Source organism: Geotrypetes seraphini, chromosome 12 (genome assembly GCF_902459505.1).
Source record: "Geotrypetes seraphini chromosome 12, aGeoSer1.1, whole genome shotgun sequence".
Classification (NCBI taxonomy): domain Eukaryota; kingdom Metazoa; phylum Chordata; class Amphibia; order Gymnophiona; family Dermophiidae; genus Geotrypetes; species Geotrypetes seraphini.
Window position 1 is genome coordinate 94,496,014 of NC_047095.1, and position 27,918 is coordinate 94,523,931.

Genomic DNA, 27,918 nt, shown 5'->3' on the forward strand with positions numbered 1-27,918 from the left:
GTTATCGTAGTGCTCGCTCGACATTTTAACTCCTTGCTAGTGATATTTCCATTCTTGACCTTTTGCTCCTTGATACAGAGATATATATAGCTCAATAATTACAACTGGCATGGTTGTGAATTGAAAATAAATTGGAAAATACAATTCCTTTCTATTGTTTTAGCTGAAATTAGGATGTTGCTAATTTAAAATGTTTTTTCCGGATTTATACATAGCCATCCCAGATCCATTTTGGCACAGATATTTCTAATGTTTTCCACGGGTCCTCTTTATCACTGCAGAGATAGAGACGCTCCAAAGAGACATTAGCTTTATGCCTTTTTCCAAATATGAGATGGTTATGATATACATTATTTGTTGTTTTGGTTTTTTTATATCAATGTGTTTATTTGCAGTTAAATTCAGCCCTGCACACTTGACAGATGGAGTAATAGCTCCACGCTTAAAAACTTTATGTTTTGTCTGTGTCATGTTTACTTGTTTTAGTTTAGTGGGTACCCCAGGATACATAATATTGGCCACTTCTAGAGCTCTTTTTCCACTTCTTACTAGCCTAACTGCGCAATGTTCTTTTACTTATAGCTTTTATATTCTGAATATAGTTTAGTTAGGGGTTATAAGAAAAAGCTTTATTTTATGCAGCGTTTATTTCGTGGTGTTCCCTACATATGATCCATTCAATATACATTTCTGAATACATTCAGTACATCAGTATGGTCTCTCTGAAGTGCATAATAGTTATATGCAGCACGATAAAAACATATCCTTTTGGATTGTTCAATTAAGAACCTTAAGTAAGTGAGTATTGTCTCTCTTTTGCCATAGCTATGTCAAGTACATGAATTGGTATTGTTGCATGTTGCCACGTTCAGTGCAGGCAACATGGTTTCTCTTGTTTTCTATCTCTTATTTGGATTACATTGGAGTACAGCTGCTGAATGATATTTGGAATGCTTTCCAAGCATCTCTTTTCAAGTATCTCTTTCTGTATGCACAGACATCTGGCTGTTCTCCCTTTGAGATTCTCACGGGATGACCTTTCCCCGCCCCATGGGTAGATTTTCCCTTGATACAGGAGGAATACGTCCAAAAGCTAATTGAAATATTAGGGCTTGTTCAAAGAAACGTGTCTTGCACTTCTCCTTTCTCTCCACAGATTCCTACCCATTTTTTCCAGCCTGGTGATTATCCAGCAGCTTTCCAAGGATCGGAAGCAGACAGATTTCCCCTTTGGCCTTCCCACTACTGTGATCGCTGTGCCCAGGCCCGCTGCACTCACTGAGGAGTTTCCTGTTTGGATCCACGCAAGTCGCTTGAAGAGGGTTAACCTAAAACCCCAGAAGCAAGTCTTCCCTGCGCAGATTTCACCTCCTCCAGTGAAACAACATAATGATCTCATTGCAGCATTCTACCAACTTTATCATTCTCTTACTGGCACCGTTGCTGCTAGTTTTTCTCCCTGTATGGATCATTTCTAACTGGGTCTACAGGGATGATGTGTTCTGGGTTCACGACACTTTCTGCCCATACCCATCTGTAAATGACACTCCTACTGTAAACAGCACCCCCGACACCTCTTTGCGAACACGACGTCAAGCTGGACTACTCCCTCGCAAAGGCTGTCCTTCAATTGGAATCCAGAAAAGACCGATGCTACCCTTTGGTATAATTCCAGCAGTGTGCAAGTTGCCACCTTCTCCTTTGAGTATTGTGACATTGTGGACTGTTCATCAATTGATATCCCAAGGCTGTGCCATTGGTCCTCAGAGATTCCTAAAACTAAGGACATATATGTATATGTTACTGACTTACGTTGGGGGGATAAGTGTGCATTCTGGGGAGTGGTAGGGTGGAATATTAATACTGACTGGGCTTATAAACTAGAAAATACCCTGAAAAACAGTGGACCAAAATGGTAAATCACTGCTTACTTGTATGACCCTTCATAAGGTTGGACACTGTTATAGGAAAAGTGTTCCTGTACAAATTATTAAGCTTTCTCTTACTATTGACAACCCTAGACCTACTGATGAAGGTATGTACATTATGGACATGTGGTTTAAGGTTGGGTCTAGCTATCATCAGTTTTCTTACGGGATCTATCTACCTCCACTCATCCTCTCCCGCCATTTTGTGGGGGCCCCAAAAAATACTAACTCACTGGCCCCTACATTCAATAAACTTACTGACATGATGGCTATTGCCAATCCCACTTTTGAAGATATTGTGGCTGTTGAGGTAGGGTTTTCAGAACGTAACCTTTGGTTAGAATGGATGAAATTCACTGCTGATCAACATAATAAGAGTAATTGTTACATATGTGCTCAAGCTAGACCCCATCTAGGAACCGTACCTCTGGACCTCCCTCCTGGTATCCAACCATGCCTTTTTGGGTTATTTACCTATCCTCTTTGTGCACTGTAGTGTTCTAAATACCCTTTGTTGCCAGGACAGCAAAAGCTTGATATTGCCGTTATCATCTATAAGGGCAATTACATATGTCATGTTTCTAATCTGACACAGAGTAGTTTTGTAGGTAATTTACCCCCAGGTTATTGTTCTGTCTTGGCTCATAGGTATGCCCCATTGTTGCTGCATTAGATTTGATATTTACTGGCTTTATGGAGACTTTTGGCTCCCTGTTAAGCTACCCAGCCAGTGGATAGGCCAGTGCACTTTAGTTAAGGTTACTATGCTTCTGCATATTCTTTCTGAAAGGCATCCTTCCTATTCACATGGTTTTTCCTTTTATTTGTCTTGATATAAATCTGATCACATGTATACATAGATGCTATAGGGGTCCCAAGAGGGGTCCCAGATGAATTTAAGGCCCGAGCTCAGGTTAAGGCTGGGTTTGAGTTCCTTATTCCCTTTATTACTATTAATAAGAATGTTGATCGGATTAGTTAAAATTATTATAATCAGCAACGCTTTGTGAACTATTCTAGGAACGCCTTGCAAAGTATTACTGATCAATTAGGCTCCACTTCTCAGATGGTTCTCAAAATCATATGGCCCTAGATATGATTTTAGCTGAGAATTCTGTTAAATTCTCCTCAGTATTTTATGCTGTTGTACTTTTCTTTCTGACAATATAGGTCCTCCTATGGACATTCAGAAATTAGCAGACCTCTTTGCTGAGTTCAAATGTAACTCTGATTTATCTAATTCTTGGGATCAGCACTTTAGTTGAATGCATAATCTCTTATTATTTGCACTCTTGTCTTGACTGCTCATGTACTGTGTTATTCGTATTACAGCTCCTAAAAAAACCCCTCCTTGAGAGACATACCTAGAGTATCACTCCCTTCCAGCTCATGCTGTGTATTTGTGACGTCATTTACATGACGTAAGAGGGGAATTGAACGGACACGTATCAGAACTTTAGTAAGTGTCCTTAGGCATATGTTGTTTAAAGATGCAAAGGTAGGCCCTGTTTATCTTTCCCTTCTTTGAAGATGGTATAAGGACATCTATGTTTGTCTTTCTTTCTTTGACATGAATGTTTAAACAGAGTTGTAGTGAAGTGAATTCAATTGTTTTGTTAAGCCGTATTTACAGACAGCTTTAGTTAAGAAGCTCTGCTGGTCAAGGCTTTTTCTTACCTTTTGGACTTCAATCTCTAGATAGGAAAAATGCTGATGTGTTTAAAGTTTCATGTGACCTGTATCCATATATGGTTTGTATTTACGTCACATGCCATCACATGCTGACAAACCTGATTCGTATAAAAGATGTGAAACTCATAGTAAAAGACGGACATGTTTGAAAGATGGTTTCTGGTCTTTGAGATGTGTCCCCAGGTACCTGACTTACATATGACAGAGACAGAGAAAGTATGGGGCAGGAATTGGGACCTGAATCCTTTTCAACAATACGTACTGCAAACGGAGATAGAAGAAGGAGACGATTTCTGGGACCACTGGACGACAACCAGCACATCCATTTTAGATAAAATTGCCCCTAAACGTAAAAGCAAAAGCAGTGTAAATAAATAACACAAATGGTTTGACACCAAACTTCTAAAAACGAAACAACTAGCTAGATGACTAGAAAGAATTTGGAAAAAAACAGGAGAATTGGCAGACCGTAACAAATGGAGAGCTAACATTAAAATCTACAAACAACTGATAAGACAAACGTAAAGCATTCTACTCTACTAAAATCAACTTATCTTGCAATGGTTCACAAGGAATCAACACAAAAGAGCTGTTCAACCTGATCACAAATCTATTTGATACCACTCGCTACACTATACCCATGCACAACACTAAGCTACACTCTGCGAATGACCTAGCGCTGCATTTTGATTCAAAAATTAAAAACCTAAGAAACAACTGTTTAACAAACGTACCTAGTGATCACCAAATAGCTAACATACATGGAAATGAAATACCAGCAGACATGATCTGGAGTTCCTTTCAAGATTTAGAATGGAATAACTACACCAAACTATACAACAAATACTCTAAATCTTATTGCGTTCTGGACTCGTGCCCCTGGAAATTATGAAAACGGTGCCATTAGAATTTAAACTATCGTTGCTACACTACTTAGCCCATAACCTAAAAAATGGGAAGTTCCTCATTAATAACGGTCACATAATAAATAACTCCAATCCTAAAAAATAGAAAAGAATCATCAGCACTAGTAACCAACTACAGACCTATAGCATCCATCCCATTTATTGTAAAAATCATGGAGGGATTGGTTCACACCCAATTGATGGAATATCTCAATCAGTTATCTCTCCTCCATGAAACTCAATCCGGTTTTAGACCTTTATTCAGTACGGAGACAGTAATTACGGCTATCTTAGACAATCTGCACCTATTGTTTAGCAAGGGCCTCAATGCCCTGATCATGCAATTCGATATGAGCTCTGCCTTTGATCTGGTAGACCATGGGAAAATGCTACAATGCCTAGACGCCATTGGTATCAGGGATGAGGTGTTGAACTGGTTTCGATACCTGGAGCAATTCATCCGATGTGCCACAAGAGTCACCGTTATTCCCTTTGCTCTTCAATGTCTACATGTCCTCATTGGGCGTGCAATTAACCCAGCTGAGGATAAAATTATTCACTTACGCAGATGACTTTACAATCATCAACCCATTTGCTAACTATCTCAGAAACCATTCCCAAGGCATCAGAAGCTATAAATGTGATGGAGCAATGGATGACAGACTTCAAGCTCAAACTTAATTCAGACAAAAATGAAATTCTTCGTTGCTTCTCCACATCCGCTTCACACCAAAATCCCATTATGCATCAATGAACTTAGTTACCCTATTCAGTCCACCATGAAGATATTGGGTGTAACTCTGGATCCATGCCTAACCATGAAAGACCAGGTGGACTCCTTAATCAGAAAGGGTTTTTTCACTCTCTGGAAACTTAGATCCGTTAAATCATACTTTGATACATCAGCATTCAGAATCCTGGTACAATCCTGGTCAACTTAACTACTGCAACATCACCTATTTAGCAATTTCCCAAAAGAATATGCGACGTTTACAACTAATGCAAAATGCAGCAGTCAGACTTATCTTTGGGCTAAAGAAATTCGATCACGTGACACCTTACTACCGGCAGTTGCACTGGCTACTGATGGAAGCATGTGTAAAGTTTAAGTTCGCCTGTCTCTGCTTTAAAATACTATATGGACTAGCTCCTAAATATATAATGGACCTTTTCTCCTTCTCCACCAACAGACACAAGAGAAGCTCACATTCGAACTTCGTTTCCCCCCCAGTCAGAGGTTGTAAACTGAAAAAACACCATGAACACCTTCTCTCACATCAAGCAGCATTATGGGACAAAGACCTAGAACAATTGCTTTCACCCACTACATACAAGGAATTCAGGAAGCGCCTAAAAACATACCTGTTCCTGAAATATCTAGACAACTGACCCGTACATCTCTCTCTCCTCAATAACGGTTTTCTTGACCTATTACTCACTCTTTCACCTCTCTTAAGTTCAATCATTTTGTACCTTCTTTTAATCTTTTGTAAAACGCATAGAACTTCACGGTATTGCGGTATATAAACTGTTATTATTATTTCACACTTTTTTAAAAAATCAATCTGTGTGTGAGCATTTACATCAGTTCCATGGCTGGGGTTCTATGCCAGATATGCATATATTTACATAATAGTATGTAACTGGATTTTACTACTATTTATTTCTAAAGTGCTGGTAGACATAGGTAGCACTGTACATTAAAATATTCAAGAGAGTTTTTGCTCAGTATAGCTTATGATCTAATCAAACGGACAAACAGGACAAGTTTCCAAGTTTATTGTAAATTTGTTTAAACGCTTATCAAAATACTAAGCGTATTACAGCAATAAAATAGGGGTAAGAACAGAAATAAAAACAGAATTAAAACAACAGTATTAAACAGACAAAATATAATCAGACGAACAAGACACAAAATAAATATAAGAACAAAAGGATAGGGGGGGAGAACTACAATAAATACAGAAAAGAAAACATATATGGGAAAAAACAAAAGGACTAAGGGGTTCAATAAGAAAAGAATAGTAGCATAGTTAGCCAAAAGCATCAATGAATAAGAAGCTTTTTAAAGCTCCTTTAAATTTATCTAAGTTCTGCTCTGCCCGAAGATAAATGGGTAATGCATTCCAGAGTGTGGTGCGGTCACTGAGAATATTGTTGTTCGACAGGTATTTATTATTTTTAAAGAAGGAACCCAAAGTAGATGCTGTCCAGATGATCTATTAGATTCATAAGGTATAAGATTTTTATCAAGGAATGCTGGTTCTTTAGTTTTGAGGGTTTTGAATATTAAAAGGACAATCTTATAAGTTATCCTTTATTTGTTTGTGAGCTAATGGGCATTTTTAAAAGAGGGATAATGTGTTCGAATTTTCCAGAGTAGAGGGTTAGGGAGTTTCTCTGGCATGAGTGTTTGTGCACATAATGCATTCTAGTTATTTACGCACATATTAGCATGTAACTGTTAGCATATTCTTCATAGAATTACCCCCATGAACATATGCATAAATGACTAGAAAAGGGGTAGGGAACTCGAGAGCCGTATTCCAGTTGGGGTTTCAGGATTTCCCTAATGAATATGCATGAGATCTATTTGCATGCACTGCTTTCAATGCATATTCATTGGGGAAATCCTGAAACCCCGACTGGAATACGGCTCTAGAATATACATACCCCCACATTCCATATATGGTGCCAAGATCTGCATATGGATCTTTAAATAACTTACAAGCCAATTACCTGCAACTGATGTTCATCAATTATTGCAGTTAGTGCCAGCAGGTGTAAATAATGACACCCAACTACCGGCAAAGAAATGGGCTCCAAACGCTATTCTATTAACTGCGTTCCATCCAGCACACCATTTATAGAATGACACTCCATGAAAGTTTTGTACAGCACCAAAATCTCTGCACCATTTATAGAATGCCCCCTGTATTGTTCATGTATAAATCCAAAATATCTAGCTAAATGCTATTTTGTAAATATGCACTTATTTTACATAGGGTGCATGTATAACTTATGTATAATTTCCTTTACAGAATAGGAGCTTGAATAGAGATGCACTGTTACAGAATTTCTCTTTGGAGGCAATTCTATAAAGGTCACCAAAAGTTAGGAGCCAAAGTACAGCACGCTGAGCACTAATTTGGTAATGGCATCTGAGTGCCCACTTATGCTATATCAAAAGCAAGTGTAAATGAGCGTGCCTAGATGTGACACCTTAATGCATAACTTACAGTATTCTGCAAATTACATGCATAAATGTGGGATCTATCCATACACCTTGCCCAAAGCATGCCCCTTTGTATTTATGCACTAAGCTAGTTGCACACTAAAATTATAGAATTGTATACTTCTCCCTCCGTATTCGCTGTGATAGGGGATTAACAGAACCGCAAATACAGAAAAACCACAAATAACTTTTACATGTGTTTCCTATTCGCTGTTTCCTATTAAAACCTATTGTGAATATGGTGAAACCATAAACAACATGGTGGGAGACCTGGCCTGTTCCTGAAGGAGAGGTAAAACACGTGAAGAAAGTGCCGGGAATCAGCGATTTCTCTATGCAAGCTGATGTAATTGGGGGGGAGGAGCCAGCAAGCTAAAAACCGTGAATAATCGAAACTGCGAATACGGAGGGAAAAGTGTACTTAGTGTCCAACTAGCACTTACACATATAACTAACAGTCCTGTGATTAAGCGCTAGTATTCTGCAACTTACACCCAGAATTGGAACCTGACTTTAGGCAACTTATTTTAGAATGAGGAGGTATATGAGTAAATCTCATGGTGCAAGGAAAAACAGGTTTTATCTCTCAATCTGTGTCAGACCTACTGCATATGCATTTATTTGTCCTCTAATTCCTTGCATTACCCATTCCGCTAGTCCAGGGATAGGCAATTCCTGTCCTCAAGAGCCAGAGCCAGGTCAGGTTTTCAGGATATCCACAATGAATATGTACGAGATGGATTTGCATGCACTGCCTCCTTGAGATGCAAATCTATCTCATGCATATTTATTGTGGATATTCTGAAAATCTGACCTGGCTCTGGCTCTCGAGGACCGGAATTGCCTACCTCTACATTAGTCTAAGCATGTTGTTTCTTGGTGGTTTCCTAGTAAGAATAAGTACAACATACAGATAGGGCAGAATTAACCAATAGGCCAAGTAGGCACATGCCTAGGGCCCAAAATGGTCAGGGGGGCCCGATGGAGGGCATCAACACTGTTTTTTCCAAACGGCGATGGGCCCCTCCAGCATCAATCTGCAACGTGGGCCCCCCTGATCAGCAATGCGGGCCCCACCCCGATTGGCAACGCAGCCCCCCCCCATCAACAGAAAGTAAGACAAGCAAGCAACGCGGGTAAGAAAGGCAATGGGAACGGTAATTGTGCAAGCGGTGCTGCTTGCCCAAAATTTCCCTCTGACACAGCTTTCTGTTTCCGCCTAAGTGCATGGTGGGGTGGGGCGGGGCAGGGGGCCCAGTGTACTTGTGTGCCTAGGGGCCCTCGACGAATTAATCCTGCCCTGTATACAGAAGACTATAATGCCACTTCCCTCTTCCTTTGTGTAACATGGTCTTTCTGCTGTAGCAGCAGTTACCCTCCAGCTCCTTCTCCTGAGCTACCTGTTGCTCTTCTCCTGATCTGAGAGATGTTCCCCACGGAGGTGCAGGATCTCTTCCTGCTGCTTTTTTTCTTCCTCCTGCAGTTTTCTGCTCTCCCCTCTCAGGTGCTCGAGTTCCATCTCAGCATTCTTCTGTCTTGACGTGGCAGAGACCAGCCCTTCCTTCAGTTGCTCCAGCTCCCGGCAGTGATCTTTTAAGGGATTGACAAAAAACAGGATGAGAATCCCCATAGTAAGGGACATTGAAAGTTTCCAGAGAGCACCAGGGACGCACAGTCATTTGAAATGACAATTCCCATGTCGCTGACAAACGAAAATGAGCAGAAAAAAAATCCCAGAAAAATGACATGTTTTTCATATGGTGTTAAAGAGCTTATTTGCAAAGAATGAACTATTCAAGAAGTGTGTGCCCTATTTGCGAATACTGCGCATCCTCTCAGAAAGAGAATTCACTTGTTCCCAATAGTGCACGCATGTGTTAAACGCATATGTGCAAATGGTACACATCTCTGCGTAGTATTGGGAAAGAGTGCACATTCTTTCCGAAAGATTATGCGCTCTTCGCAAGACAGTGCATTCTTTCCAAACAGCATGTATTCTTCTGAAAAAGCAAAAACTTAACATTTCTCCTGTAATAGCAAAAACTCTGAGAAAAAAACCCCTTTAATTTTTCTCAAAATGACAAATTTTATTCTTTTGGAGGACTCCCGAGGAAGGCATTGTATGCTGAAACACACAAACCGTGGGATTCACATACAAAATTGTTTCTACTGTAGTTGATTTTGTGTATTTACTGACTGCTGCAATCAAGATTTTTGATAATAAAGGTTATCTGCATACAGAGTATTACCAATCCTACTTCTATTTGTTTTCTGAATGACACAACACAAACACTTTCTGCCCTCCCCCCCCCTAATAAAGCACATAAGACATTCCATGAGAGGCTGGGTACGTGAGACTCCCTGAAAATATTCTTGCTATTTTGATATGTGAGCATAGTAGAAATTTGGGAATTTTATTAATATTTTACTTTTTAAGAAACCCCACACAGGACCCAATCAAATACGTATAATGTCATGTTCCTTCCCCCCCTCCTCCCCAACCAACTGACTATAGTGCTCACTGAGCAGTTTTATTTCCAGGCCTCAAGTTCAGACTGGACAGACATGTTCTTGTCTTCTCAATGTACCTCTAGAGAGTTGACTGAGCTGCAGCTGGAGACTCAGGTTTTCTTCTCTCAGAGCTCGGTTCTCATTGGAAAGCTGAGGCAAAGACTCCAAACCTTGGATGTAAATATTGGTGGGAGCTCCTGCAACACATTGTGACAGAACAATGAGAAGGATCTGATAGCACCTCATAGGCCTCATTCACTGAAGTTTGGAGGTATCCATAAGAAACATCTTGGTAGACTGATTGGAGAAGAAAGGCTGCAGTGGCTTTGCAATTCGGGACACTGTTAGGTCAAGAGGTGTGTGTGGGATTTGTCAGTTCTGGGTAGAGGTATCTATGGAAACAGCTGCCAGATTAAAAATGCAGCAACACCTACAGATAATCCTGCCCAAGAAATCAAAGAAAGTTTAAAATAGAAACCTAGAATAAAACTTTTAACCTTGAAAAAAATGTACATTTGTTTTTCTAGGTTTGTATATTTAAATGTACTTGAGATTTATATTTTATATGCATTGAGGGGTCAGTGTGATAAGCACCACACAGAAGAAAATTCTGCACTTTTAGTTTAGACCTGGTTTATGCTGCATTTTGATAATGACGGTATCTGGTTTTCAGTTACTGTATAACCAACAAACCAGTAAAATCTCTTTGTTCCATGAAAAAAACACATGCCTCCTAGGTGAATGGCATCTACTGGTAAATGCTGCCAGTATTTGAAGAATAAGCAGTGCTGGCAGTGACCAAGTATGCCAGCTCCATTCTACTAATATCGACTGAAACTGTTGCCAGCAACATCCCCCACCCCTCTTGGCCAAGAGAAAGAGCAGAAACCATGAATTTGGAAAAAAAAAAAAGGTAAAGTCCTTTAGCTGCAGCTGCTGCCTACAGCATACCCTAGAGCAGTGTGTCGCAAACTTGTTAAAAGCTGCGGCATACTAAATGCGGGCCCATGGTCCTGGACGTCAATGTAATGACATCATGCACACGTGTGATGTCATCATGTAGACATCCGCGCCTGCGTAGATGTGCTCCAGCCAAGGCCCTGAGACTCCTACTGCCGCCGGTGGTAGGATTCTAGAGAGAGAGATGTGGTTAGCAGGAGAAGCACTGGTGCTGGCTGACTGCCTATAGGACGTGCCTCTCGCTGTGAGCAGGCGCCTGCGATACACTGCCCTAGAGGGTGTTGAAAGCTCCCTCTTTTGCCTCACCTTGGTGGGCATGAATGAGCTTGGACTATGTGGGCAAGTGTGATAGAACTGAGAGCATGTGTTGGGCTTCTACTGGGAAAGTACTGAAGCTGTCTTAAAAAATACTTTAATACATTAATTTGTCAATTAATTTTTAATAAAGGCCTTTAAAAATACTGTATAAAAATTTTAAAATAAGCTGTATAAAATTTATTTATTTTAATATTTACAGTCTGTAATATTCTTGGCAGATAACATACAACACATACACAATCAATTCTTCTGAGCAGCTCTGTCTAAGACATGAAAACTACTCTCTAAAACTATGGGTCAGTATTGAGCCAGTGGCAGTGTTAAGTCACTAGCTAATTTAGATTCAGATATTCAGTGCTGGGCCATATCCAGGCTCCAGTGGTACCCAGATGTTATACAAGGATGACTCATGTTTAGTACTTTACCCCATAGCTGACCAGAAAAAAAAAGGATTGCTGTTTATGCAGACCTATCTGCCTGGTTGTTATGCAGGCATCAGCATTGAATATGGCTGATTCCTGCAAAACTGTGGCTCTGCCCACACTCCGTCTACAGAGCTTGAGGAGTTTTAGCCCATTTTTGCATACAGAACTGTTTGAACTCTGACATTTCAGGGATTTCTTTCATGAACACCTCACTTCAAGTATTATCACAACATTATCGCAACTGTTATAGGGGAAAACACCCTCCAGGGTTTCAAGACAAAGTTGGACACATTCAGGCTAAACTGGTGAGACTGGACTCATTTGGAGCACTGGTCTTGACCTTGGGGCCGCCGCGTGAGCGGACTGCTGGGCAGGATGGACCATTGATCTGACCCAGCAGTGGCAATTCCTATGTTCTTATTGCTATAGGGTTTAAGTTGGGCCTTTAATTTGACCAATCCAAACTATACACATAGCAGATGATATTCAAAAGGGTTTAACCAGACAAGAGAAGCTCCTGCCTTGTAAACCTCCACTGAACTAGCTGGCCACCGATATTCAGTAGCAGTTAACTGAGTAGTGCCACTGAATATCACCACTAACCGGTCATTTCTTAACCAACTGGGGGTGGAGTTAGCGCAGAGTACCAACTTAGCCGGTTAGTAGCAATATTCAGTCTGTTAACCAGTTAAGTATGCACTTAGGTTAGGGTCAGCAAAACAGATGTTCTAACTTTATGTGCCAAATTACCACACCTTCAAAAAGATATAAACAGGATGGAGTTGGAAGGCTACTAAAATAGTCAGTAGTATTTACATAAGGCGTACAGAGAGACTTTTAAGGAAAGGCAGGAGAGGAGAGATGTGATAGAGATGTTTAAATACCTACATGGCATTAGTTAGCATGAGATGAATCTCTTTCAGTTGAAAGGAAACTCTGGAATGAGGGGGGTTATAGGATGAAGGTGAAAGGGGATAGATTCAGAAGTAACCTCAGAAAATACTTTTTCACAGAAAGGGTGTGGAATGCTTGGAATGGCCTCCCAGTGGAGGAGACAAAGTATATCTGAATTCAAGAAAGAGATCAAACATACTTGGCCCAAGCTAAGGGAGAGGAGGGGATAGTGGATGCATGGTTGGGCAGAAAAGATAGGATATTTAGTCTTTATCTGCCTTAATATTTCTCCGTTTCTATGTAACCTAGCTTCGGTTTGAATATTGGCCAGTTCCTGGCTAACTTCCAAGTTGGCAGACATACCTGAATATTCAATGCCTGGAGTCACACATGTTCTAGCGTTGAATATCTGGGGTTAGGTCAACCACTTACCAATATGGGCCGAATATTATCCTGAGAGTCTTCAGCCCCATTTCATGTTATTTTATGATGTTTTTACTTTATTTTAATACATATTAAGAGCTTTCTGATCCTTGTGTCAATATTCATAGCATCTGAATATCCTCTCCTATCAGCTCATTGCAATTTAACCAGGCAAGGACCCGAGGGAGAACAGTGACTTGCTCAAGGTCAGGCACAGAATCCATGATAGAGTCAGGATTTTAAATACATCACACCACCATTACATGCCACAATTCTTTTTCCCCCTACCATTTCCATTTGCAGTGGCCTTGAGACGATCTTCCAGCTGTTGCCTCAGACGATCATTGGTAGATATAGAATCCTCTAGCCGCTGGCGCAGGCTTTTAATTTCATTCAGATGCTCCCCAAATAGATCTCTGTCTGAAATTCTCCCACCTATAAACAAGACCAGAGACACTGGGACATGGGCAATCTGCTGTCAGATGAAACATGCTCACGTTACCCTCAGGCATTTCTGGCACATGCTGGTTAATGCCTGGAAGAAGCAGGCACTGTATGCTGTAACTCTTTCATGATACAGGCTGCATGCTACAGTACAGGCATTCAGGAGACAGGAGGCACATCGTTTGTTATGCTCAAACACATTGTTCTGTCCCCACAATTGTGCTTGTACTTCATTTGTTTCATATTTGTAGTTCCAGCATGTTTCCTATGCTGGCTGTCTGAGCTTTCATAGGTCAACCCCTGCACGTGACCCTCTCCCACCAATCACTGGTTTCCTGGTAAGAGCTTGCTTCAGTGCAAAGCAAAAGGAGACCACACAACAAAAGAAAATAGGCAATTTATTAAACAAATAGTGCCCGACAAGCCCATGTTTTGCCCTGAAGGCTTCATGAAGGGCAGAAATTAGAGGGAGTCAGATAAATACCTATCCCTCTAGAGCAGGGGTGCCAAAGTCCCTCTTCGAGGGCCGCAATCCAGTCAGGTTTTCAGGATTTCCCCAATGAACATGCATGAGATCTATTTGCATGATCTATTTGTATGCACTGCTTTCATTGTATGCTAATAGATTTCATGCATATTCATTGGGGGAAATCCTGAAAACCCGACTGGATTGCAGCCCTCGAGGAAGGACTTTGACACCCCTGCTCTAGAGGTATTGTTTGTTTATTAAGTTGCCTATTTTCTTTTGGTGTGTGATCTGCTTATCTTTTGCTTCACACTCTGCCTCTCATTTTTTTTTTTTTAACTACAAGTGCTAGCTTTAGTGCAGTAATCACAAAAAAATAGGGATAATTGTATTTAAAAATCCGTTATTAACAACCTTCCAGAATTTCAACGATCCTCAGAAACACCACTTAATGTTCAATAGAATTTCATTATACTCCCTTCCCGTTGCCAGGGTGCCTGCAGCGCCCCCAGCTCTCGTACCCTCTCCCTGTCCTCCTGCCCCAGGGCGCTTGAGTCTTTCCCCCCTCGGCACCCCTCTTCCTTCTTCTGGATTTTCATTCTTTCTCAGTGCCAGCTTAGTCTGTGCGTGGGATCAGTCACACCCCTCCCCCGTGGGCTTTTTCAGGGTTCTAAAACTTATGTACCTGGTGTTCCCTTTTATTCCAGTTCCTAATTTTTCTGTTTCCCCCCTTTCTCGCTCTCTCACTGGCTCCGGGCTCGCAGCATCGCCGAGGGAGGGCAATGGGGAAACCTCCGCAGGCAGAGTTCTACTCTACTGCGCATGCGGAAGCACGGAATTTAAAGTGTGCATGTGTGCTAAGGGTTTTATTATGATTGATTATAATTCTTCCAATCTCCTGTTTTAAGGGGATACTTTTATAAAGCTTTTTTTTGTATAAAGCCTGTTTTACATGTGGAAAAGGGCTTTTATTAAATTGTGCATGCCAGCAAGATCACCTGTACTTAAATATGTACCATGCACAAGGGTTTCCGGGGATACAGGGTAGACAGAGTTTTGTATGATGGACATGTATATCTATAAAATACAGAATCCAAGACTATATTGTAACACTGTAAATGTAAACTGTAACCCGTTCTGAGCTCTTTGGGGAGGACGGGATATAAATCTAAATAAATAAATATGTACGTGCATACATCTGCCCTGTGGGATGATAATTTCTATGCCTCTGGGGCTGGCTCTGGGTGCCTATTTTATAAAAGGATAACGAGAATATACCTCACATTATATTTGTGTATGTGTGTGGATCATCAGATATAGTAACGTGAAGCTCAGTGAACTTCACATGCTTCAAAATAAAATTTTCTTAGGTTTGATTTGTTCAAAATTATAACGTTTTTCTCTAATTTCAACATTAATCCAAGCTTCATAATAGAAAATGAGTGCACTTATCAAGTAAACCAGAGCTTGTAATATCTCAGTTGAATGATCATACAGTATCATAGAAGGGGTTACAGTGTTCTCCCCAGAAATTTTTTCCAGCCGGGTGGCATGAAAAAGTAGCTGGGTGGGGTGGGCGAGACAGGGAAATTTGATGGTGGGGAAAATTAAGGGCTCCTTTTACAAAGATGCGTTAGCACCTTAATGCGCGGAATAGCGCATTATAGCGTGCGCTAAATTGCCGCGCATGTAGCCGCTACCGCCTCTTAAACAGGCGGTAGTTTTTCAGATAGCATACGTTAATCCGGTGTGTGCGCTAAAAACACTAGCGCACCTTTGTAAAAGGAGCCCTAAATGTGTACTATTTTTATTAATTATTATTTTCCAATGTTCACTATTCCTTCCTTTTTTTAAGGTTTGACACTTGTGCCAGAATATTTTTACTAAATTTAAGAAGTATCTAATTCTAGAAGTGAATAATTAGATATTCGCCCTCTTTCAAATGGTATAGAGCAGTGGTCTCAAACTCAAACCCTTAGTGGGGCCACATTTTGGATTTGTAGGTACTTGGAGGGCCACAGAAAAATAGTTAATGTCTTATTAAAGAAATGACAACTTTGCATGAGGTAAAACTCTTTATAGTTTATAAATCTTTCCTTTAACAGTTAAAGGAAAGATTTATAAACTATAAAGAGTTTTACCTTATGCAAAATTGTAATTATTTTTTCTGCGGCCCTCCAAGTACCCTATTTTTTCTGCAGCCCTCACATTTAAAGTTTAATATCTTTCCTTTCTCAAAACTGACACATTTCAATCACTATGTTGAAAATAAAATCATTTTCCCTACCTTTGTTGTCTGGTGACTTTATTTTTCTGAAAACAACGAACAGACTGCAGATAATGTACACGATGCAGGCGTTGTTTATTAGTAAATGCAGTAACATATACAGCCTTATAGCCAACCAAGGGACCCGACACGGTCCGTGTTTCGGATAACACGCCTTCCTCACGGGTCCATGGTGGTTAAGGTATAAAGCAAACTGCATAAAAGATAACAAACACACGCCAATCACGATCAAATGGCATTGTGTAAGATTGCTTGACCCCATTTGATCGTGATTGGCGTGTGTTTGTTATCTTTTATGCAGTTTGCTTTATACCTTAACCACCATGGACCCCTGAGGAAGGCGTGTTATCCGAAACACGGACCGTGTCGGGTCCCTTGGTTGGCTATAAGGTTGTATATGTTATTGCATTTACTAATAAACAACGCCTGCATCTTGTACATTATCTTCAGTCTGTTCGTTGTTTTCTGGTTGCTGTTGTTTACTACAGACTACGTTGGACTTTCTTTCTCCCTTTTGTGCATCGACTTTATTTTTCTGTCCATTTAACTATATTTCCAGGGTCTTCTTGTCCTTTGACTGTGTTTCTCTCCGTCTTCACTTTCTGCCTTGCATCCATCTTTGGCATTAACTTAATATTCAATTTTTCTGCTTTCTTTTCAAAATCCATGTTTCCATGTCTTCCCTTCTATCTCTCTCTTCTTCTGTCCCTATTTCCATGGTCTGCATCTCTTTCTTTCCTTTCTCTCCATCCCTCCTTCCTTCCTTTCCCCTGGTCTGGCATCTGTCTCCTTCCCTCCCCCAACTTTTTATTTCTTTCACCCTGCCCCCTTCTTTCTTTCTCTTTCAATCCATGCCCCCATTCTTTCTATATGTCTGTCTGTCTTTCTCTCTCTCTCTCCGTGCCCCCTTTCTTTCTTTTTTTCTTTCTCCATGCCCGCCCTTTCTCTCTCCATGCCCCTTTCTGTATGTGTCCCGTTTCCCTTCTTTCTTTCTGTCTCTCTGTCCCCCCCCAAGCCACCACCATTGGGGAAAAGGCCGCCACCGCCGCAATCGGGGAACAAGCTGCCGCTGCCACAACTGGGGAACAGGCCGCCACCACCGCAATCGGGGAACAAGCTGCCACCACCACAATCGGGGAACAGGCCGCCGCCACCACAATCGGGGAACAGGCCGCCGCCACCACAATCGGGGAACAGGCCAGTGCCGAGGTCTTAACTCTCCCTGCATATCTTCCCCAGCGCGGGCCAACCAATTCACGCCACCCGACGTCAATTCTAACGTTGGGGAGGAACTTCCAAGCCAGCCAGGCAGCAATTGGCTGGCCCAGAACTTCTTCCCCAACATTAGAATTGAACGTTGGGTGGCGAGAATTGGTCGGCTCCGAGCTGGGGAAGATATGTAGGGAGAGCTAAGACTTCGGGCGCTGACCTGTTCCCCGATTGCAGTGGCTTGGGGGAGGGCAGTGGGGAAGGGAAGCAGATTGGGGACCCCTGCTTTAGGCAAGGACAGATTGCGGGCCGCAAAATAGTCCCTGGGGGGCCGCATGTGGCCCGCGGCCGCGTGTTTGAGACCGCTGGTATACAGATTTAAAAAAGGGAAATGCGTTAATGAAATCATTAGGTTCAATCTAGCCATTTATTTCTGCATGAATTTAAACAACTAAAAAAAAGGATAAATATAGCTCATCCAGTCATACAAGAAACATCTCTACAGCACCTCTAATAATATTTTGATCACTATATTCCTTCCTGAGGTCTCACTGAGGATATGAAATAGATGCGATCCCCACTTCCAAACCTCTTCCACATAATTTGAAGGAGACCTGTGTGATCGCACTACAGCAAAATAAAAAAGTAGCAGATAAAAATCAAAGTGAGAGCTAGGCAAAACAGTTTAGGTAAAAATACAGGTAATAATTAGCAATGTATTAAAAATATTTTATTTTTATTTGCTTATAATGTCATTTGAAAGCTGTTTGATGTTAATACAGCTTTAATTTAATTCATTATAGTGTGTGTGGGGGGGACAACACCTACATCAACAGTAGGATCATTAAATCCAGTGGCATACCTAGTATATATGACAGCCAGTGCTGATCATTTTTTAATAACCCCCTCCTCTATATAAAAAAAGTTATTTTTAGCAATAATCCATGAGTTACACAACAAGGGTGCACCTAGGAAAAGGCAGCATCTTAAACACTGCAGTGAGCACTAGAACACCAACACATGCATTGTAAAACTAAACAAGCCAGATCTTGCACAGTCAATTGATCCTGTACAGTCATTGCTAACAGAAAGCCATGTCCTTTTCATACACACAGAACAGAGATACACCCTCGCCTAATATGGAATAATCACAAACTAAAAATAGAAATATGTAGACAAAAGTTAAACTGAAACGCCAATAAACCAGAGTCTGCATACAATGCAACACCACAGAAACAGTGACACGTACCCTAATACTGTGCAAAATATAAAGACAGTAGATGTAAATTTGAAAAAACTGCTACATAACAATCACCACTTTACAAATTAACAAATATAAATAAAACAGGGAAGAGAGAAATAAGAAAATACAATTTTATTGGACTAATCCATTTTTCAATTAGTAGTAATTAGATTTCAGAGGCCAAATCTTTCTTCAAGACAGTACAGTATACTGCTGTTATGGTATCCTGTCCTGACCTGAGGAAAGGGGTTTAGTCCCCAAAAAACTGCCTTATTTCCATTTTCTATTGATAAACTTTAATCAATACAGTTACAATACTACTTGATTCTACATAAAGCAACAACAAATTTTTTTTCCACCTTTTGTCGTTTCTGCTTTAATCATCTTCTCTTCACTCTCTTCTTTCTATTCAGTAGTTGTCCTCGCTCCCTTCCATGCAACATCTTTCCTCTCTCTTTGCCCCTTCCACCCAACCTCTGCCCTCTCTCTCTCTCTCCCCCTTGCATCCACTGTCCATCCTCTCTGCCCTTTCCATCCAGTGTCCGCCCTCTCTCTGTTCCATATGGCATCTTCCCTCTTTCTATGTCCCAATAAACTGTATATCCTTTGCCCTTTCTCTCCTTTGTACTTTGTGACCTTTGTACTTTGTGCCTTTGTACTCCTGTGCCCTTTCTCTCCATTTCAGCTTCACCCCCTCTCCATTTTTTTTGTCTCCACCACTTCCCCTATGCTCTGGCACCTCTATCCCCTTCTCTCCCCCCATGCCCTGGCATCTCTCTCCTCTCCTTCCATCTCCCCCTTCCACTCCATTATCTGGCATCTCTTCTCCTTCCTTTCTCTCCTTCCTTTCACCTGGTCTGGCATCTGTCTCCTCCCCCTCCCCCCATATGCCCTGACATCTCTCCCCCCTCCATGGTCTGGTAGCTCTTTTCCTTTCCCTCCCTCCTATGGTCTTGGCATCTTTCCTCTCCTCTCCCTTCCCTGGTCTTCCTTCTCCCCTCTCTCTCCCCAATTGTGTGCAGCAGCAGCACTTCTCTTCCTCTCCCCAATTGGATGTTGCAGCAGCATTTCTCTTCCCATCCCTCCCCTCATGCCCTAGAATCTCTCTCCTCTCCTATGTCTCCCTCTGCTTCCTTGCTCTGGCACCTTTCTTTCCTTTCCCTCTGGTCTGGCATTTGTCTCCTTAGTTTCCCTTCCCTCCCCTCCCCCATGCCCTGGAATTTCACTCCTCTCCCCTACCCCCTCCATTATCTTGTAATCTCCACTCCTTCCTTTCTCTCCCTCCTTCCTTCCTTTCCCCTGGTCTGGCATCTGTCTCCTTCTCCCCCCCCCCAATAGTCTGGTATCTCCTTTCTTTTCCCTCCCTCCTATGGTCTTGGCATCTCTTTCCTCTCCTCTCCTTTCCCTGGTCTTCCTCCCCCCCCCCAATTGGGTGCCGCAGCAGCATTTCTCTCCCCCCTAATTGGGTGCAGCAGTAATAGCATTTCTCTCCCCCATCTCTTCTCCCCCCCCATTGGGTGCAGCAGCAGCATTTCTCTCCCCCCTAATTGGGTGCAGCAGTAACAGCATTTCTCTCCCCCCTAATTGGGTGCAGCAGTAACAGCATTTCTCTCCCCCATCTCTTCTCCCCCCCCGCCTCGGTCGGCAGATTCGCTACAGGCTAAGGCAGGAGATAGGTCAGCGATGGAGGTAAGCTTACAACTTGGAGCTCTTCCTTGCTTTGGGCCTTCCTCGCTGCTGGGTCCTGCCTTCATGGAAACAGAAAGTAGGCAGGACCCGGCAGCGAGGAAGACCCGAAGCAAGCAAGAACACCAAATTGTAAGCTTTCCTCCCTGCCCTATCTCCCGCCTTAGCCTGTAGCGAATCTATTTCTCGGACCTACTTCATTTCTCTTCGGTACCTTCTCCCTCCGTTAGCCAGCAGCAGTTACTGAAGCACGCAGCTGCATGCTTCCGCCTCTCCTCTTTCCGATTGGTTTCGCTTTGTGCAGGAGCGTCTTGTGCGATAAGCTGCAGAACAAAAGTAAACACGACGTCGGGGTTCTTCCTGTTTGTGCACTGGGTCATAATGAGCCTGCAGCCCCTGCCTCCAACTGCGACTGTAAAAATCGACCAGCAGTAGGAAAATTGTTTAAAAAAGTAAAGCTGAAAACCCTTTTTTTGGCGCTTAAAAAAAAAAAAAAAAAAAAAGTCAGGCGGAGGCGAATTTGCAGCCAAGATGACAGCCGGGCGCTCACCTAATCTAGCCGGGCGGGGCGCCCGGCTGAAAGGCACTGGGGAGAACACTGGGTTACCTTGGCACAGCATACATGGCTGCCCACTACATTGAAATGAATTCATATGAGGCCGTTAAATATGTTGCGCTGATGCACAAAATGAGGTTACCGTGTGAATTTTTTCACCAGGTCCTGACCTTCCTGCCTGGTTAGCTTTCTGAACGGGCACCCTCTCCCCCACCCCTACTAGACCCAACCAATATTTTCTGGTGTCTAGAATACTCCCTCACCCAACCCAGCATCCAAGGCACCCACCTGACCCTTCCCCTCCCCAATACTTTTTCTGTTATAAAATCCCCAGTGTCTAGGGAAACCCCACCTTCTCACTGACTGAACCCCCCCCCCCAAAAAAAAAAAAATAATAAAAAGTCCCTGGTGTCTAGAGGCACCCTTATCTCCCATCCCACCTCTTCCTGACCTTGCTCAATTAAAAAAAATAGTTCTTGGTGTCTACTGTAGATCTGGACTTCTCATCTAGGTTTCCTCCAGACCTCATCCAGGTTTCCTCCAGACCTCAAAATTGTGGTGCCCTGCGTGGCGCATTCTGGAATGCACCGGATGCGGCCAAGATGCTATATAAGGAAATTTTAGCACGTTTAGTATGAAACTCAGTATTGGAAAGCTTGGTCATAGCTTTTTCTAGACAAAAAGATGATACTGAGTATACAAATCAATGAGCTTATTATGTTGTCCATATGAATAATGATACCTCTATACCAGAAAGGCACTTTATTTTAGCATTCTTTATGCATGGTAGATGCCCCGTTATAAAATTATGCCCATGGGGTCTGATTTTATAATAGGACACTTATGCCAGAAGTCTGAAACAGGCCCTATTTTAAAACTTTTTTCTAAAGGCAACACAGGTGTCTATGTACCTTTACAAAATAAGTTCCCATATTTATCTTTGATAGCATGCAACTTCTCATACACAAATTTATGCATGCTCTGAAGCAGGTATATATGTGTGCATGTCCTCTTCCTGTGTCTGTTGCTGAAACTACATTATATTTTATATAATATGCAGGGACATCACAAATCCATCCACACAGCATACGTACAAGTATGTGCACTGATATGTGTATATACCACTATATAATTTATTAAATGCCTTTTCCTCATGAAAAACAGCATGGGTGTCAGAACAGGGGGGGCACAGAGGCTACAGCCTCCCCAAAGATTGGCAGTTGCTATCAGTTATGGCTCTACTCCCCCCACCCACCTCTTCCTGGCGCTGTACTTTTAAATCTTTGGGCAGCCACCGTGCAGCATCAAGGAAGAGGCCTGCTCCAGAACCCTTCATTCTACTTCCGAGGACAGGCCTACTCGTTGGCACTGCGCAGCAGCTGATTTAAAAGTACAGTGCCGGGAAGAGGTGGGGGGAGTCGGAAGCTGGTGAGAGGTTGTGCCACAGAACTCCACTGGAGACCAGGGCAGAGCCCCTGGTTCCATCCCCCCCAAACAAAACAGCGTTCCACTACCTATGACATGCATGAAGCCCTTTATAAAATTAGCCACATTAAGACTAGATCCAAACTGCCTCTACTCTAGTGGGAGCCCTTATCTTTTGATAAAGATAATCTTCAGAGATGTTAAGAAGTCAGTTCCACTTGTTGACTTGCTTATCTTCATCATCTAGATAACTCAAATTCTCCATTTTTGAAGGGAAGGAAGATTTGTGGGATTGTTACATGCATATGTGGGTGCGTGTTTATATTGGTATTCTCTTGATAACTTTTGTGTTTGGGGTCCTGTCCTTAGAATGGACATAAGGATTCTGATTAGAGGTAGGAAATTCCAGATTCATACATATTTGTGGACCATGGATGCTTGGAATGGAAACATATTGGAAAATAGGCTCCCCAAGTTTTGCATGAAACTCTTTGTTATCTCAGCCAAGAAGAAAGTCTAACTTCCCAAAGCTATGGGGAAAGAGTATCAACATACAAAAACCTTCCATTGGTTAAGTATATAACTTGATGTGGACAGTATCCAGTGTCCTGTGGGACAGAGCTCCAAACATTTAGCTGCAACACACCTTGGTAATTTCACATTGCAGGCAGAGTAAAACCCGAGCCCTCTCAGAATAGCAAAGGAAGATACCTGTTAATTTGGCACCAGAGTGATATCCTGAAGATCCAGAGGAGGCATCTCCAAAAATGTTAGCACTTGGAAGTGGCATCTCACAGGACACAGGGAGAGCAGAATCTGTTCTCTGAAGAAAATAAGTAGAGTTGTTGTGGACTGGAAACTGCTGAGGATGGGAAAGATGGTGGAAGGTGGCGGCATCAAAGTGGGAGGGTGGAAGGCAAGGACTTGCTTCAGAGGAATTACCAGACCCCAGTCCTGCCTTCACAGCTGGGGTAGCCAAAGGGAAACCTAATAAGAAAGAAATATAAGTAAGTCTTAACCCAAAGGCAACTGCGTCTCTGTTTGTGTGTGCACTTAGCTTTTTCTCACTATTTTAACATGTTTTGCAATAGCCTGTTCTCATGCTTTTTATGTGTCACTTATAAAGTATATACCAATAATTGTCATATTTTGCTTATTTCTGACCTGAAGAGAGAGATATTGCCTTTTAAAGTCAGTGAAAAAAATGTACTGGGTTAGTTCAATAAAATGATGATATCTTATCTTCCTTGTTTTGTTTTCTATTAACATAATAATTAATGAAATGGCAGCTAACCCCTGGTTTTTCTAACCAGCAGTGCCAGCTAGAGAATCGTGCCTCAAGTGCCTATGTAGGCGTAATTCTTACAAAGACAGGCACCAGAAATTTAGGCCCAGAAAACCCTGGCCTACATTTCTGGTGCCAGGGGATCCCCTCCACAGTCTGCCATCAGCTGATTGTGGCAGAGGAATCCCTGATCAGCTGAGCTGGCAGGACTCCTCAAAACTGTAGCTTCGGGGAGTCCTGCTGGCTCATCTGATCAGGGATTCCCTTGCCACAATTAGCTGAACAGGGAGATCCCCCATTACTCTCTCATTCCCTCCCACACACCCACTGACCAATCACCCCCAGTACCCTTCAAAGGAAAGACCCCCTCTCCTTCCCCTATATCTGACATCCCCAAACCCCCCCTTTGTACCTTTGATAGACAATCAGCAGGAAGGATGCCCACTTCCTACTGCTGGCAGGCCTCTCTGGTCAAAATGGCGGACCTTCTTGGTGCACCCTAGGATGCACTGGGGAGGGGCCCAAGGCCCTAATTGGCTAACGGGGAACAACTTTCCTATCTCCCCTACGATCAAAATCCTGGGCGTTTATTTAGACAGACAACTATCCATGTCAGCCCAAGTGGACCATGTTGTACACAAAGGTTTCATCACACTCTGGAAACTTAAATCCATAAGAAAATACTTTGAACTGGCGCTACTCCAACTTCTAGTCCAAGCACTAGTCATAAGCATCCTAGACTATTGCAACTTTGTTTACTTAGCAGGACTACGCAGACACTTCTGGAGACTTAAACGTCTTCTAACACACCACAGTGAGGCTCTTTTTTAACCTAGAGAATGACACGGGGGCAAATTTGTCCCTCACCCCTGAAGGAACTTAATTTCCCCATCCTGTCCCCATGAGTTTTGTCACTGCCCCTATCTCTGCACAAGCCTAAAATACTTAGGATTTTAAAGTGTTTGAGGCTTGTGCATAAGAGGACAAAGCTTGCAGGAATGGGGCAGGGACAGGAAAAGAACTTGCAGGGACGGGACAGGAAAGCACAGTTATTTACCGTTAACAGGTGTTATCCAGGGACAGCAGGCAGCCATTCTCACATATGGGTGACATCACCGACGGAGCCCGGATGCGGAAGCCTCACAAGCAGACTTGCTTGAAAAAACTAGAAGTTTGAGTCGACAGCACCGCGCATGCGCCTTCCCGCCCAACGCAGGGCGCATCTCCTCAGTTCAGATAGCTAGCAGAGAACCCAACCAGGGGAGGTGGGTGGGTTGTGAGAATAGCTGCCTGCTGTCCCTGGATAACACCTGTTACAGTAAGTAACTGTGCCTTATCCCAGGACAAGCAGGCAGCCTATTCTCACATATGGGTGACCTCCAAGCTAACCAGGATGGTGGGAGTGTTGGCAACTAAGGAGAATAAATTCTGTAATACTGTTTGGCCAAACTGTCCATCCCATCTGGAGAAAACATCCAGACAATAGTGAGAAGTGAAAGTATGAACCGAGGACCAAGTAGCAAATTTCCTCAATAGGTGTAGATCTGAGGAAAGCTACTGAAGCTGCCATTGCTCTGACTTTATGGGCTGTGACTCTACTGTGTAGGGGTAATCCAGCCTGGGCATAGCAGAATGAGATACAAGCAGCCATCCAGTTGGAGATGGTATGCTTAGAGATAGGATGTCCCAACTTATTTGGATCGAAGGAGACAAAGAGTTGAGGAGCAGTTCTGTGTGGTTTGGTGCGTTCCAAATAGAAGGCCAAAGCATGTTTACAGTCCAGAGTATGAAGAGCTACTTCTCCAATGGATTGGTTGAGATGAAATTCCGATACCACTTTAGGGAGGAATTTAGGATGAGTACAAAGGACCACCTTGTCATGATGGAACACCATGAAAGGTGGATCAGCAATTAAAGCTTGCAGCTCACTGACTCTTTGAGCATAAGTGAGGGCAATGAGAAACACCTCTTTCAAAATAAGATACTTCAGATGAGCCTTGTCAATTGGTTCAAATGGAGGCTTCATCAGTTGAGCAAGGACAACATTGAGGTCGCAAACCACAGGAGGCGATTTGAGAGGAGGTTTGACACGGAAAAGTCCTTTCATGAATCTGGAAACCACCAGATGAGCAGAGAGGGGTTTCCCTTCAATAGGCTGATGGAAAGCCGCAATTGCACTGAGATGGACTCGGATCGATGTAGACTTGAGGCCAGAAGTGGATAAGTGGAAAAGATAATCCAAAACAGAAGATAAGGAGGAATGTTGAGGCTCCTTATCATGAGAAAAACACCACGTAGAAAATCTAGTCCATTTTTGGTGATAGCATTGTCTAGTGGTAGGTTTCCTAGAAGCCTCTATAATGTCTCTGACAGGTTGAGAAAACTGAAGAGGAGTCATGTTGAGAGGTACCAAGCTTTCAGGTGTAGAGACTGCAGGTTGGGATGAAGCAGAGATCCCTGACTCTGTGTAAGCAGAGAAGGAAAAACTGGTAGAAGGTATGGCTCCCTGCTGCTGAATTGAAGTAGAAGGGAGTACCAAGGTTGTCTCGGCCACCGAGGAGCAATCAGAATCATGGTGGCATGATCGTTCTTCAACTTGACCAGAGTCTTGAGAATGAGAGGGAATGGAGGGAATGCATAGAGGAAGAGATTCATTCATTCCAGAAGAAAAGCATCTGCCTTGAGGCGATGAGGAGAGTATATCCTGGAGCAGAACTGAGGCAGTTTGTAGTTTTGGGGAGCTGAAAAGAGGTCGATCTGAGGCATTTCCCACTGTGAAAAAATGTGATGAAGAGATGAGGAATGGAGAGTTCATTTGTGAGGTTGCAGAAGAAGACTCAAGTTATCTGCCAAGCAATTTTTTGCCCCTTGGATGTAGACAGCTTTGAGGAAGGTGTTGTGGTGGATTGCCCAGTTCCAAACCTTCAGAACTTCTTGGCAAAGGGAGACAGATCCCGTCTCTCCCTGTTTGTTGACATAATACATGGCGACTTGGTTGTCCGTCCGAATGAGGACTACCTGGTCGTGAAGAAGATGTTGAAAAGCGTTGAGAGCCTTGAAAATCGCTCTGAGTTCCAACAGATTGATGTGACATTGACGATCCGTACTGGTCCAGTGGCCTTGTGTACGGAGACCATCGAGATGAGTGCCCCAAGCGTAGGTCGAAGAATCTGTCGTGAGGATCTTCTGACGAGGGGGCGTTTGAAACTGCAAACCTCTAGAGAGATTGCTTCAAAGAAGGAGTGACTGTTATGTGTTGAGAAAGTGAGTCGCAAACCACTGAGGAATTCTGAGGTGAAGCCTGGCAAAAGAAGTCACATGTACTGTGGAGGCCATGTGACTTAGGAGTACCATCATGTGTCTCGCTGAGATGGAAAAGCGGGAAGACACTGTATGACAGAGTTGAAGGAGAGCTTCCAGACGTTGTGGAAGGAATGCTCCGAGTTGGACAGTGTCCAGAACAGCTCCGATGAATTATAGATTCTGCGAGGGCTGAAGTTGGGATTTGGGAAAGTTGATTTTGAATCCCAAACTTTGTAGGAACCACGTAGTCCGTTGGGTCGCTACAATAACCCTGAGATGTTGAATCTTTGATGAGCCAGTCATTGAGGTAGGGGAATACCTGAAGATCATGGTTCCATAGAGCTGCTGCCACCACCACCAGGCACTTGGTGAACACTCTGGAAGATGAAGCCAGGCCAAAGGGCAGCACTCTGTATTGATAATGCAGATTCCCCACCCGAAATCTGAGATATTGACAGGAGGCCGGATGGATGGGAATATGAGTGTAGGCCTCCTTGAGATCCAGGGAGCATAACCAGTCGTTCTGCTCGAGAAGGGGATAAAGGGATGTCAGGGACAACATTTGAAACTTTTCTTTGACTAGAAATTTGTTTAGAGCCCTGAGATCCAGAATGGGTCGCAGATCGCCCGTCTTCTTCGGAACAAGGAAGTAACGGGAGTAAAACCCCCTGTTCTGCTGTTCCAAAGGAACTGGCTCGATGGCATGGAGATGAAGCAGAGCTT

The 27,918-nt window shown here is 42.7% G+C and overlaps 1 protein-coding gene across 10 annotated transcripts in view; it reads right to left on the bottom strand.

Moving 5' to 3' along the window:
* The window catches only part of PDE4DIP (phosphodiesterase 4D interacting protein), a 533,445-nt gene that overhangs the window by 39,881 nt on the left and 465,646 nt on the right, over window positions 1–27,918 (bottom strand). For 9 of the 10 annotated variants that reach the window (XM_033916500.1, XM_033916501.1, XM_033916498.1 and 6 more), the window contains 4 exons: window positions 23,319–23,594; window positions 13,580–13,726; window positions 10,349–10,468; window positions 9,161–9,350 (listed from right to left, as the gene is read on the bottom strand). In XM_033916500.1, the coding sequence (XP_033772391.1) occupies window positions 9,161–9,350; window positions 10,349–10,468; window positions 13,580–13,726; window positions 23,319–23,594 (733 nt within the window). Of the gene's footprint in view, window positions 1–3,882; window positions 3,964–9,160; window positions 9,351–10,348; window positions 10,469–13,579; window positions 13,727–23,318; window positions 23,595–27,918 lie in introns of all 10 variants that reach the window. The other variant, XR_004536642.1, reaches the window with a different exon arrangement.